This window comes from Mesitornis unicolor, unplaced genomic scaffold, assembly GCF_000695765.1.
Source record: "Mesitornis unicolor isolate BGI_N332 unplaced genomic scaffold, ASM69576v1 scaffold9476, whole genome shotgun sequence".
Lineage (NCBI taxonomy): Eukaryota > Metazoa > Chordata > Aves > Mesitornithiformes > Mesitornithidae > Mesitornis > Mesitornis unicolor.
The window spans coordinates 83,993-97,554 of NW_010188863.1; the positions used below are offsets into that span (position 1 = coordinate 83,993).

General features: G+C 38.7%; 1 protein-coding gene across 2 annotated transcripts in view; it reads right to left on the minus strand.

Annotated features, from left to right (window-relative positions):
• Window positions 1-4,434, minus strand: part of DNAJB6 (DnaJ (Hsp40) homolog, subfamily B, member 6) — a 50,715-nt gene extending 46,281 nt beyond the window's left edge. For both annotated transcript variants that reach the window (XM_010185873.1, XM_010185872.1), the window contains exons 1-3: window positions 4,326-4,434; window positions 2,866-2,975; window positions 151-210 (exon numbers count right to left, since the gene is read on the minus strand). In XM_010185873.1, coding sequence (XP_010184175.1) covers window positions 151-210; window positions 2,866-2,975; window positions 4,326-4,390 — 235 coding nt within the window. In that variant the 5' untranslated portion in view covers window positions 4,391-4,434. The remainder of the gene's footprint in view (window positions 1-150; window positions 211-2,865; window positions 2,976-4,325) is intronic.
• Window positions 4,435-13,562: the final 9,128 nt, after the last annotated feature.

Consider the following 13,562-nt stretch of genomic DNA (forward strand, 5'->3'; position numbering starts at 1 on the left):
GTAAAAACAACTGTAATTTCAATTTTCAGAAGATTACATTTTAGGCAAAATAGTATAGGCATTTCCAGATTCCCATCTTTAAAAAAAAGCTGCAGAAAATGGCTTTCCACCAGAAGAAAGCAAGCGAAGAACTGCTGGTTGTCAACATACCTCCGCCTCCATTTATTAAGCCTTCTTTTCCGTATCTGTCATAGATGTCACGTTTTTTAACTGCAAGGACAAGTTGTACATCATGTCAGTAAGTAGGCATATTAAATTTGGAAAAAACAAAAACCACTTAACTAGTATTCTCAGTTAAACATCTTCTCAAAGCTAGTTTATTTAATAAGGTATGGTATGTAACTGGTGAACATTTTTGTTAAGGACTGCCAAGGCAGTTTAGTTCTGAAAGAACAGGTACCAAAATTTAGGTTTATTACTGTTTAGTTGTAGAAGCTCAGGTCCTGTTGTAGCAGAAAAACGTATGATGTAAGGGAAACTTCACAAGGAAGCTTGTGAAAAGAACACTGCAGTCTTCATCTTTGCATAGGTACCATGGGAAGCTTTAACTCGTGAAGGACCTCTGGAATTCAACCTTCTCCTCTAAACAAGTCTAATCTCAAAGCTGGCCAAAATTGCCTGGATAAAGCCCTGATCTCATTAATCTCCAAGGAAAGATGAATCCACAGTCCCTCTGGAAAACAGTCCCAACTTGTACCCAACTGGAATTTCTCTTGTTACAAACCCTGACTATTGCGTCTTTTCCTTTTATTGCACAAGACCAAGTCCATTGTGAGAGAGTTATGAGAAAGGAAGGACAGTGTTTGTATGACTGCAAAACCCCTCAAACTAATTAGAATTAATTATAGTTTAATAAAGAGGAATGAAGTGTTGTTAAAAAAATGCCATTGAAGGATTTGACTCAAACTGCTTGCTCTCTATTATTTTAGAAGACATGGAATGGCTCTTTCTTCATTTCATTGCAGACCAGCCTTCCAGTGTCCATGAGAAAGGGGAGAAAAATTAAATCTGTATTACTACATCAGATCAGACTGCACTGTTGGTACTGGAAGGAAACCTGAAGAGCTTAAAGAGGCAGACAGCTTACTTTGCTGGCACTGGTGTGGACGCATCAGCCAAAAACCAGTCAAGGCATCTGATTTTAGACTCTTAATATTAACATGCTATTCCCACTGGAATCTCTTCAGTGAAAGATGTTTTTGAAATTTAAATAGCAACACTGAGAGAACATGCAGTTACCTCAAACAGCTGCTGAAAAGTAAAATACTTTTCTGACCAACAGGAATTACAATCTTATATACTGGTCATCATCTACATATAATGGAAACCTGCAATACGTTCACACACATGCATATCCCCAACAAAGCGTGGTACAATGCCTTTCTGGAAAGCAATTTTTAAAGAAAGCAGGTTAACCTACCCACCTATGAAAAATTACCAAAGCAGTAAGTAGCCAAACTGTCAGAAGGAGCAGGAAACAGCAAGGAAGACCTGAGGGCTCACAAAGCTTGAAGTTCATCTTGAAAAACTTAACAGTCTTGAAACCTCAAGGGAAATGTGTTCTACGATCACCCGATTTCAATATCCTTCGCTTATGTAACCCCTTACAAAACTATTATTCTGCCAGAAATGTCTTCATTCAAGCCTGTAATGGTGTCAGAAAATTTCATTAAGTCTGCAGGGCAGTTGATTGCTTCTCAAGCACAGGGCTCAGGATTCAGATACTCCTGATGCACAAATGACTGTTATGACATCAGTAACTTAGGAGTTGGTCAAGATCCAAAACCAGGCAGCATTTTTAGAAGATGTTTTAACATTCTAGAAGTGTATTGTTTCCAAAGTACCTAAAGATCTGTGTAACAACCAGACCACTATCCTATTTTTATCTTGCTCAAGAAGGTTAAATTATTCCAGAAGACAAGCATGCAATGAACTGCCCATAAATTAAGTTCTGTTTCTCCCATGTTAATTAAGTATCAAAGTAAAACAAAGAAACAGGGTGCACAAGACTGCAGCTTGATAAACCAGGCCAAATTCTGAAAGGTAATCTAGATGCTGCTAGTGCTTTAAATATAGCTTTCCCATGCTCACTGGTCTCAGGTGAAATCAAGGACACTTCAGAAATAGCATATAGACAGCTGCAGTCAATTACAGGGGAAAATAATCAAAGCCGCTTAAATCACTTTGTTATGATTCAGACTGCCTTTGCCAGAACACTAGCAAAAGTTAATGATACTTTTCAAGCAAAAAGATAGAGGTCAACTATAAGCTGAATTCCTGCACCACATGGGTCAGGCAAAGCAACTGTTTCGGAACAATTCAAAATAAACACTCTCCCCCGTATCACAGTTGACTGAATTTATGGAATTCACTGGAACACAATCCAGTTTTTCAGCAATATTTACAGTATGCTTGGGCTTCGCGAAGGCCAGTTTACTGTTACAAGAACTAGAAGCAATAGGCCCGGCAGCAGATTTCTCAGAGTTTGTCTATCCTGATTTTATTGGATAAACACAGTAATTCCCATATAGTGATGGTAACATTGGCTTTTCCTCCCAAGGTAAAACAAATCTTGGTATTCACAGATATCTCTTCAGAAATTTCTGAAACATAGGATTTTAATTTCTAGAAGGAAACCAGTTTAGTTACTCATTTAGAAAGATTCTGAATTTTTTGTTTCAAAACTTCTGCTTATTCTGTCTCATCTGCAAGTTTCTTTTTCTCTCCTTTCTTTTGAAAAGGAAGTAGTTGAGTTGGATAGTAAAACCAAGTTACAGTATGTCTTTAGAGCATCATACATCAGCATTTTCAGTCTGATACTCAGACTGGAGACCTACAGTTCAAGACTCTCTTTAAAATACCTACCATCTGACAAAACTTCATAGGCCTCAGCTACTTGTTTAAATTGCCGTTCTGCCTCTTCTTTATTGTCTGGATTTTTATCAGGGTGCCATTTTAATGCCAATTTACGGTACCTAAATGGAAAGAAAGTAAATGATATTTTACTCTCAAACTAAGGAATACGCTATACAAATGAACACAAAATGTTTCAAAAAAAAAAAACCTGCCAGGGATTAACGTATCTAGAAATTCCCCAATGCTTTGTATCTTGTGTTCAGATCAGTACCAACAGATTCTGCAGGTACACAAAAAAACATCTACTCAAAATTACTTTACAAAAAAGAAAAAATAGTGGGGTTTTTGTTCTTTAGTTACTTTGAGATTATTCCTGTGTTTCTGATGATCAACATCTGGCAGGTCTAAATAAACCATTTCCTGACATTTCTGCTATGGGCTTCTTTTTAAAGCTCCATAATTATTCAATACGACAATGAACCACAGGAAGCATCAAGAGTACTCTTCTGGTCCAAAGACAATAGAGCTCCAAGAGTTCCCTAACACCAAACATCAGTGGCTTCTTTGACCACTACACCTGCACACAAGTGCCATCCTCAAATGAAATATTTTAGGCAAAGAGTTCATAACCACTGACAGGGACAAAGCTAAGCTTGCACTTAGGTTGAGTTGGAGTGTTTTACACAGACTAATTCAAGAACAAAGTTCAAACATTTGAGTTGACAAAACAGCATGTGCAGGAATTCGCACAAGGGAGGAAAAAACATAAATCAAACTTCCATGCAATAGAGCAATTTGATTAATTAAGCCCAGGCGCCTAGGAGAAGGCAAGAGAGAAACACAGCAGTTCCAGGTCACTTGAAACTGCGATTTATTGTCAAGCAGTTCTAGAGTACTAGAAATGTGTACTACAGAAATGTTTCCCCCGATTGTTTGTTGTAAAGTAAATGGTATCTTTTGAAAATATCACAAACACTCATCTTTAAACAGTACATAAACAGTAAATCGAAACAAAGAACTGCATGTAATTCCTTTGACCACTCCTAATTTAAACAGTGGTGGTTTTTTTAATAGTAACAGATGTTCAGTCCATCAAAATCGAAGTGCGGAAACCAGACCTCATGTAAGAAAGAGCCAGTATCCAAAAAAACAGCGTGCCAAATACTTGTTAATAACTTCAAAAAAGGACCTCTGCAAACTGAGGGAAAGACCAGATACTGCAGTTCAGCCAAAGAAGGGGCTGTCACTGCCTGTACTGTATCAAGTTTGGAGGTACACTTGTACAGAAACATATTTAAGAGATCAAAAAACAGTGACTGATGGCACTAAATATTTCTCTGTTAGCGAAGGTATCACCTTGGATGACTACTACTCAACCTAGTATTGACAACAAAGTGATAAACCAGAAACTATGTAATTATATTTGTTCCTTAAAATACATAACATATATATATATCAGTGATACTTACGCTTTTTTAATATCTTCTGCTGAGGCATGCTTTTGCACTCCCAGAACTTCATAGTAATCCACCATGTTTCTGTAGTTGTTTTGTTAATAGCCGAGTCTTTCAATTCCTGTAACAACAAGAATTTGTAAATGAAACTTGTACAGTAATGCTGCTTCCTAGAAGTCAGGTAGGAGCCTATTATCTTCCAGTTCCAAATCTGATCTGAGCAAGCTGCTTTAGAAATTTGAATGTTCCAAACACCAAAATACAAAACTCCTTTATTTTAGACTGACAGATGAAACAATTACTCTGATTCTGATCTCTGTTTATTTTCTTTAATCCCACTGAAATACAGTTCACAGAGACAGAGGTAAACGGCAGGTTCCCAAAACAAATTAGACCGAAAAGCTACATATAACCAGTATACTAAGAAGAGTACGTACAATATGTCATCATTTTCATATACACATTGATAATCCTGAATGCAGAAGCAGCCATGCATCCTGTTCACTTTGTCATCTGACACCTACGCCATGTCTTAAGCATACATGAGCATAAACAAAGGGCCATGTCTTTCATATCTACTGTTCTGAATATTACTTCCACTGAAATGCTCCCTTCAAAACAGTAGTGTATGTGCAGGTCTACTAAGTTTAAATAGAGTTTTCTGCCAATATTAGAAAACAGTTACAAGAAACATTCACACTAACCATTACTTCAATTAAATGACTGCTAAGATTAAACAATCTTTCTAAAAATTTCAAGAATATTTCACTGCTTCATGCAAAGGCTTCTTCTCCCCATCACTGTAACAAGTCTCCATTCTGGCAATACTTGCAGCCACCTTTCCATCCTACCACCGCTTCTGGCTTATTGCAAGTTTACGATCAAGCCAACACTGACCTTTTCAATAAGTTACCAACTCTTTGCACGCAAAGACACACAAATGTACTTAGAACATAACACAGCAACGTCTTAGTCACGTTTTCTTACCTATGCATCAAGAACAAAAATTGAAATAACTTTTTATCCCCCTCAAGTACTTCAGTGTTCTTCACTTCAGCCCAAAGTCTCACTTTCATGTTCTTTCACATAAGTGCTGAGAGTCAGGCATGATATAGGCCAGTGAAATATTCTGAAATTCATTTATACTACTATTACATGCATCTTTCAACATCATGGGATACAGACATTAAAGAGAGACTTCCTTTTAAAATAAATTAGTACATCTTCAAAATACGTTGATGTTGTAGGTTAAAGCCCAAGGAACTTTAATGAGGGATGTGGTTACACACACATTTCCTCAAATGGCAAAACCAGTTTAAAACAGATCCTGCCACAACACCTCCCTCCTTCATACTACTTACAGAAGCAAAGACGTTGGAAAAGCTATGTATTTTTACAACTTGGGTGGTTTTTGCAATCCAGTTAACCATATAGTCCCACAAACACTGAGAAAATTAAAGTGCAGCAGGTAAGCAGACCTCTAATTGACTCTGCCCTTTGAAGAAACCTCCACATTGAAAAAAACAGTAAGGGTATAGTTAATGCTGTGATGAACACCAAGGGAAGATGGGAGACATGCATGAAGATGAACATTAAGAATGCCAACACTAATACAGTAATGGCAGGGTTCAATATGTAAACATAATCTGGGTTATTTTTGGTAATCTGTATTTGCTATCAACTAGCCTCACTAGCTTTGCTGTTTCCCAAACAACGATTAGGAGAACAGCTTTACAAATACACAGATGAAGAGCAAGGGTTAAGTATGTTATCAGTTTTGTAAGCAGTCATTATGAGTAATAGCATATATGGAGTTTACAGAAAGAAATCAGAGGGAGAAAAAACCCAAACTAGTATGAGTCAAAACGTAAGGCTAGTGGTCTGAGCCCCTCCTAACAAGAGATACTGGCCTAAAACCAGCGAGCTAACAGCAGGAAGCCACAACACAAGAGCACATACCATACTGCTAAGTGGTTTTTCCCATAGTCTCCTTTTTTTCTTAAATTTGAGACTTGCATAAGCACTTGTCTCAACTTAGGTAGATATCTTAGAGGTAAAATTCAAAACGCAAGCTTTTAGCTGGAACAAAAGGGTAGAGAAAAAAACTTAAATCTAAAAAATAAATCACATCTTTTTGTAGAGGACTTTATGCACACTGTTAGTCATACTGATTTCAACATGTATGTGTTTAAACACTTGAGCTGTTTGTTTAAAAACAGTGCTATAATGTTACAAGTTCAGACTCCACATATATACACCAATATATCATAAATAAGAGAAGCCTGAAGTTGGGACCAAAAATGAGTGCTGAAGCAACAAGACCAGCTCTTAGTAGATTACACTGAAAAGCAACTCCTCCAAGAACAGAAGCATTATTTGTTTTAAAGAGATGTCTGGGGTTTGCACTTTCTATCTTCTGTGGGTGCATTACAGTTCAGTTTTTACTTGTCACTAACATAAAGCCTGGAATTAAGACAAGCCAGCAGGTCCCTATAGAAAACAAACTGCTTTGTCCACCCTCTCTTAATCAAACATTCAGGTGACAGGAAGAGTTCATCTCTGATTAATCATTATTTCTATCTGTTAGTTACCATAAAGCACAAACTGCTACAATTTCAGGTATCGTAGAAACTTTTCTTGTATGTAAAAAACTCTACCAATATTTACATGAAGGAAAAATTCATCTGCAGCTTTTTTAATTGTCTAGCTTAAGCAGAGCATCCAAAACCATGAAACAGAGTCTGTTAATATTTAGCCTCTTAAAAAATAATTGGATTTTTGTTCAGCATCCAGTAAGACTAAGGAAAAAAAAAAACAAACAAAACCCTACTCACAAACTAGGAAGAACTCTGCCTTCAATCTTTCCAGGAAAAAAAAATAATAAAGTATTCACTCAAGAAAACAACCACTATCAACTTATACAAAAAGTGAAAATGGCTGATTTAAAAAAACCCTAAAATTAGTAATTTTAAGGCTAGTAGGAATCTGCATGGTAAAAATGCCTAGATGATTCAAAGCAGCAAACTATATACCTTCCTGCAAACTGAAAAGCAAAAATACTCAACCGCCCTAACCAAAATTATGCATCAAAAATCTTATTTCAATTCCAAATCCGGCAAACAATTTGTCTCCAAATGCGCAAGCAAGGCTCATTAAAGAGGCACTCAAGAGGTTTTTTTTTCCCAAAGCCACAGGGAAGCCAGCCCACATCAGCTCATTTCCCACCTCCAATCACAGAAAATCTTCAAAGTCTCAGAAGAAAAAAAACACAAAAAACTCCTCCGAATTAAGTAAGTTGTTTCATGGCCTTTGTGTTTGCTTGCAGAAATCTACAGTTACTTGTGTTCATATTTACACCGTTTATAGGATGCTAGTCCTTCTTTGGAGCATGAGCAAACCAAACACCCAAATGTTGATGGGAACTAGAAGCTTCCACAGCTCACAGACTTCCCAGTCATCACAGGAGAAGCCAGGTTTGTTCTGGCTCACTGAGCAGGAGCCCCCAGTGCTGGTTCTGACACAAGGCAACCGACAGCACTATATGACCAGGCCCGAGACCTCCCCCTTGCAGCACAGCCCAAAGCTACATCAGTTTAGTTATCTTGAAACCTAGCTCATAAATTCTCTTTACAGCAAAGTCCTCAGCTACAGAAAAAGCATGACAAGAATTACAGAAGACAGATATGTAGAGAGCTATAAACTTTTATAAGATCAGATGACAAAGAAAAGAAAGTACTCAGATGCCCAACCTGCAGGGGTGGCAGAGCAGCACTCCTAACTAAATAGGGAAGGGAGGAAGGGATCCAAACAAGAAATTCTAAAATCAGTCAGGAGGGAATTCAGACAGCAAGGGGCATGCGACTTTCGCAGTCAGCCTAGCCAGAAAAAGTTATCTATTTCTGGCCATGAAGCAATAGCCCAGCAGAGTCCTGAAAGATGCCAGAATAGCTCAAGCTTAGCAGCTGGAACAGTCACCTGGGCAGAGGGACATGGAGTACCAAATTCCTGGTTCATGCAAGTCACAGAGGCAGCCACTTATCAACATCCCGTGCAAGCCACACAGCCACCCGAGTCCCAGTACCTGCCTGTTTTCTATGAACATACCTAAAGGATGGCATCCTGCTGGCCACGCAGGATGAACACCCCGTCCTGCAGCCCTGCTCAGCTCGAGCTTGTGCCTGACCCACTCAACAGCAACCGAGCAATTTAGAGACACCTCTGGTATGTTAATAGATGATGCACGCACTCAGGGATCTTTGGGAATTGTAACCTGTGATTAAAAAAAATACGATTTTCCACATTCCAAGAGTTTTTACTGGAAAGCAATAATGACAGCCAGAAAGACAAATTTTGCACTCCATCAAAGCATGACCAAGACTACAGTAGCACTAATACTGTTGTGCAGACAGGACCATACAAAGAATGGCAAGCAACAGAAATCCTTTCAAAGTTTCCTAGCACTTCTTGATTTGATTTTAATATAGCTAAGACATCCTGGCTCAGCTTTTTATTTTTTACAGTACAGTCAATTCAGAGACCTAGACAAGTATTTTTAGTCTTAAAAGTAACAAACTTCAGATGAAGTTCAGTCACTTTACTTGCTCACAAGCTACAGATTTGAAATGTAATCCATGAACTGCAATTACTTGCCTATACATCTCCAAGTTAGCCACCTAAAAGAAGGTTAAATAAAATCAACCCTAAAGCACTGTTTGCCAAGGCTTCCAAGACATCTGTTCCAGTAGCTCAAGGAGTTCACACTGGCTTGAAGAGGTCACTGCCTTTAACACCGAGATACTGGTTATAGAAACTGCCTTCTGGCCAAAAAAAGACAAATCTCACACCACAACTCTTCAGAGCAGAACACCACTCGGGCAACAATCAAATGCATTTTACCTAGTGCAGCCAGCAATGCAGAAAGTTACAGAAACCTCAAAATCTTGGCCAAATCCTGAATAATGAGATCTTTCTTCCAGCAACGGTATCTGGGATGTGCTGTATGTAACTCAGCTGAGACCATGAGCTGTCCCCCTTGGCTGCAGTAGCAAAGTCCACTGTGCTGTGCAAGTACTAACAAAAACACCCACACTGTACACCAGAAAATCTTTGTACAAGGAAGTTTAAGAATCTAAGGAACCAGAAGAAAGTTAATTTAATTCTGATGAGTGCAAGAGAACCTGCGTAAAGTTTGTGATTAATTAATCTGACAAATACATTTAAACAATGCATCAACATTAAAATTTTCTTCCCAGTGATACGTGCAGTGTGGTGCAGACCAAGGTATATTAAGAGCCCCAGTACTGTTTAACTTCTATTTACCTATGTTTAGAGAAGCTGTCATAGTTTAACCTCACGGGTTTCTGAAATTTGTTGTTTCATGGAAAAATGTAAATTTACCATATAATTAAAGTTACTAAAATGTACTTAAAGAGCAATGTTTGTACTCATTACATTAATACTACCACAGCGTCCCCATGAGATGAATCTAATAAAACGAACATTCCAAAAAGCTTAGTTTAATCTCATGTTTACACCAAACATCCTGTTTCCACATTAGAAAACAGAGCGGATTTGAACACAGTGATTATTATATGAGAGGAAACAGTTCACACAGGGGAAAAGCAGCAAGGCTGACCGCTTTACCTTGCGGTTCAGGTTCTATTAAAAACCAAAAAAACACAACCAAAAGAAGAGTCACCTGTACAGGGGTCACTCACACCCGCAAGGCAAGGTATAAGGAACACCGTCCATTCCTCTCCTCTCCAAGGAGGGCAAGACACAACTGGCAAGAACCACAGGGCTTTCTCATCCATGTTACTGCCTGGCACATGGAATGCTTGTAGAGGGCAACAAGAAACCATTTAAAACCAATCAACCCACCAAAAATGGAAAGAGAATAAACTGAAAATCTTCATCTGTGAAAGAAATGAACTAGCTCACAAAAACTGGAACAGGAAGCAGCTCAGTGAATAGGCTGCCCTCACACCCTTGGCTGATGCTCTGCTGCTTATCTGCCTGATCTATGAGCAGGCCTTAAATCAAGGGCTACTTATTCACCATCTCTCCTTACAGCAAAGGGGCATTTTTCCAAAACACAACAACTCAGGTGTCCAAATTTGGAATTGTGTCATACCGATATCTGGACACTGGCATCCTCCTAAAACTAACCATAAAAGGTTATTTTATACAAGTAAAAATATTCCTTACTTGTTTTAAAAAATGTATGATCTGTGGCTAGTTAAGTGATTAAAAACAATGAAAGCCTCAACTGGCAAAGATCCAGTCCAGAAGTTTCAGCCAAATAATCACACGCAACCAGATGATCCTTCAGGGAAAAGAAAATAGTTTATAGTTTCTACACACCTCCCCTGAGGTAGTTTCTGGAGTCATGATAAATTTACTTAAGCCAACTAGCAAAGAAAAAAAGTTACATTAAAGCAATTAAAATTCTTCTTCCAAACAATGACAGATTGTCATAGGTTTGAACTACATTTTAAGACAGAAAAGAATTTCTTCTGATCAAAAGAATGAACAAAGTTTTAACAAAAACTGGCTGCAATGTAGCTATGAACGGCTTCAGACTTAACAAGGATCTTATAGTTCACATTATAAGTGCTGGATCCTCATAGTATCAGTGGGATTTCAATACTTATTCAGAACATATAGAAAATATAAATGACACCTACAACTAGTAACTGTAGGAGTGAAATTCATATGCATTAATTCTTTCTTCTCCAGCAGTTAAACAGGAGCAGAATGCTGCTTTCATTGTCCAAACTCAAGGAAAAAAATCTAACATCCATTCAAATGTAGTATTTCATTCAAAAGCAAAGAACAGATAATTTAAACCTACTAATATGATCAATTACGGTTTTAATTTACATCTATCTTGAAATAAACAATCATCATATGTAAGATCCAACAAGTTTTGACAAAGCTAAGTAATACCTCACTAATCCTTCCATTCCCTGAATGTATTGAGACAAAGGAGAAGCTGTTGACAGAAAATGTTTTCAGGACACAGTTGATGAGGTTCTTTACAAATGCTATCAGAGAAATGGAGCACGTCCTACTTCAGAAGCAAAATACTAGAATACTACATCTCACACAATCAAGTTGAAAATTAAGGCATTCCCTTCACAACATTGCTATTTTTATGGTAAGAAGCAGCTGTCTGCTCAAGTCTGGAAGTCCAGTGTAGTGACATGATCCAGGTGCACCAGCCCCTGTCCCCAGCAGCACAAGAGCTGAACACAGCAAACGCGGGTGGCTGCGCTCAGGCAGCTCAGCCTGGTGCGGCATTTCAGTCAATCCCAGGCAAGAACCTCGGTGCCTCTGGACCCACAGCAAAACGCAGTCATCGCCCTCATCCCGCATGACCGCAGCTTCACGGCCCAACCGCACCAGTGCGCTAAGCACAGGCACAGGAGTCCCAAAAGTATTACAGTTAAAATAAAACATGGAATATTTCTTTCCCTAAAAAAAGCCCAAACACTATTAGGAACTCATTTATCCTTGTTATTGAGATGACGATTTAACATAAGTTGCTTCCTCTCTCCGTGTACCTTCAAAAACTTCTAGTGGATGAAAGTACACAGTAGGTAACTTATATAACTATTAAAAAAAACAAATAGCAAAACACATTATCCCTCCAATTAAAAATTCTGTGCTACACAAAAGTGAAGCCTTGCATGCTTTCTCCCAAAGTCCAGCCAACATAAATTAATGAACTACATCAATCTTGGAAAGACAACAGAAAATACCAAAGAGAGAGGCTGTTTTAGTAAGAATGTGCTGTAGTCAGAAAGCACAAGTGTTAAAAAGACAAATCTGATGTACAAGGGGGACTCCACAGTTCACAGAGAAATTATTAACACTGCAGTTTAAATAGCACTGCCAATACAAATGGCAATTGAAATTTCTCTTCTGATGGATTATTTAAGAAAATTTAATCCTAAATTAACTTGGATTTCAAATAGTCTCTTGTTCTCCATTGAAAAGGCAGCATGAGTCAAAAGGAGGATGCAAAGTTAGACCAGTACTGTGCACTAGTTAGCATTTTGGTTGTTTAAAATAAATTTTAAAAAACCGTAATCACAGAGTCAAGATCTGTAAATACATCTACTCATTGGTCCAAACAAATCTTCTTTGACAACATAATCCAGCAAACTAAATGGTCCTTTAGTCACCAGGCTCCTGACCGTCAGCTGAACATAAAATCCCTCCGAACTGGAGTACAAGGATCTCCAAAGAGTAAACAAAAATTAGTTGCAGCAGTAACTGCAACCTCAGAGGACCAGAGAGGTAGAGCCCAGTTTCATTCCAGCTGTTCCCTCTGCGTCAACGCCTTTTTCTTATCACTTTTTCACACCACATCCTAAAAGCTCAAGGCTTGATCACCGATTGACTATGCAATGTCACAAGCTTGACCAATTGCACATTAGCATTGTTATAAATTTAGCTTCTATGATGTTACTGTTTCCAAATAAGAACCAAACAAGCAGTTTATTATTATCAGAACTGAAAACAAATTTACCCAGCATTTTGAATAACCTTTTCTAATGCCTTCATTAGAATGGGTCCAGCCTACAGCACAGGTTTTCAGTAGCCAAAGAGAGCTCTGACAGTAAAACTGTAACACAACATAAAATGTTGCTACAAACAGGAACGCTGGCCATAAATAACTTTACTTCCCAACTTGCTGCCCTCTCAGAAGTCCAGCAAATACTGACGACAAACTATGTTCCCTACCTGCCACCGCCAGTTTTCAACTCAGCTTGGAACTTGGCAACAGCGAGTTCAAAACACCTGACCACAACCACCTTCACTCAAAACAACTCTTATTTCTGCCCCTACTCTGAGTTAATAGAACGGAGTTTAACTAAACCACCTCTATCAGGGGGGAATGTTTAGTTTACAAGCATGCTGAAGTACGCTACGAAAAAAGGGACTTTAAGCAAAAGGTCTGTTCAACGCATTCAAGAGCAAAGACTGAACTGCGGCTCTCCCTCACCTTTATGTAACTGAAACCTCAGCAAGCAGAAATGGAAACGCGGGGTTTTCCCCTAAGCCTTCTCTGCTTGCGACAAACAGGAGAGAAATCCAATCGGGACCGCACGGCCCGGAAAGCCCAAACTGGATCTCCTCCGCTCTGAGTTACGGGATAAGCCCAAGGCAGTCACCGCGCCTGGGGGCGGCTCCCTCACTGCCCGCCCCCAAGTGCCGGAGATTCCCGCCGCCCGCTCCGTTCCC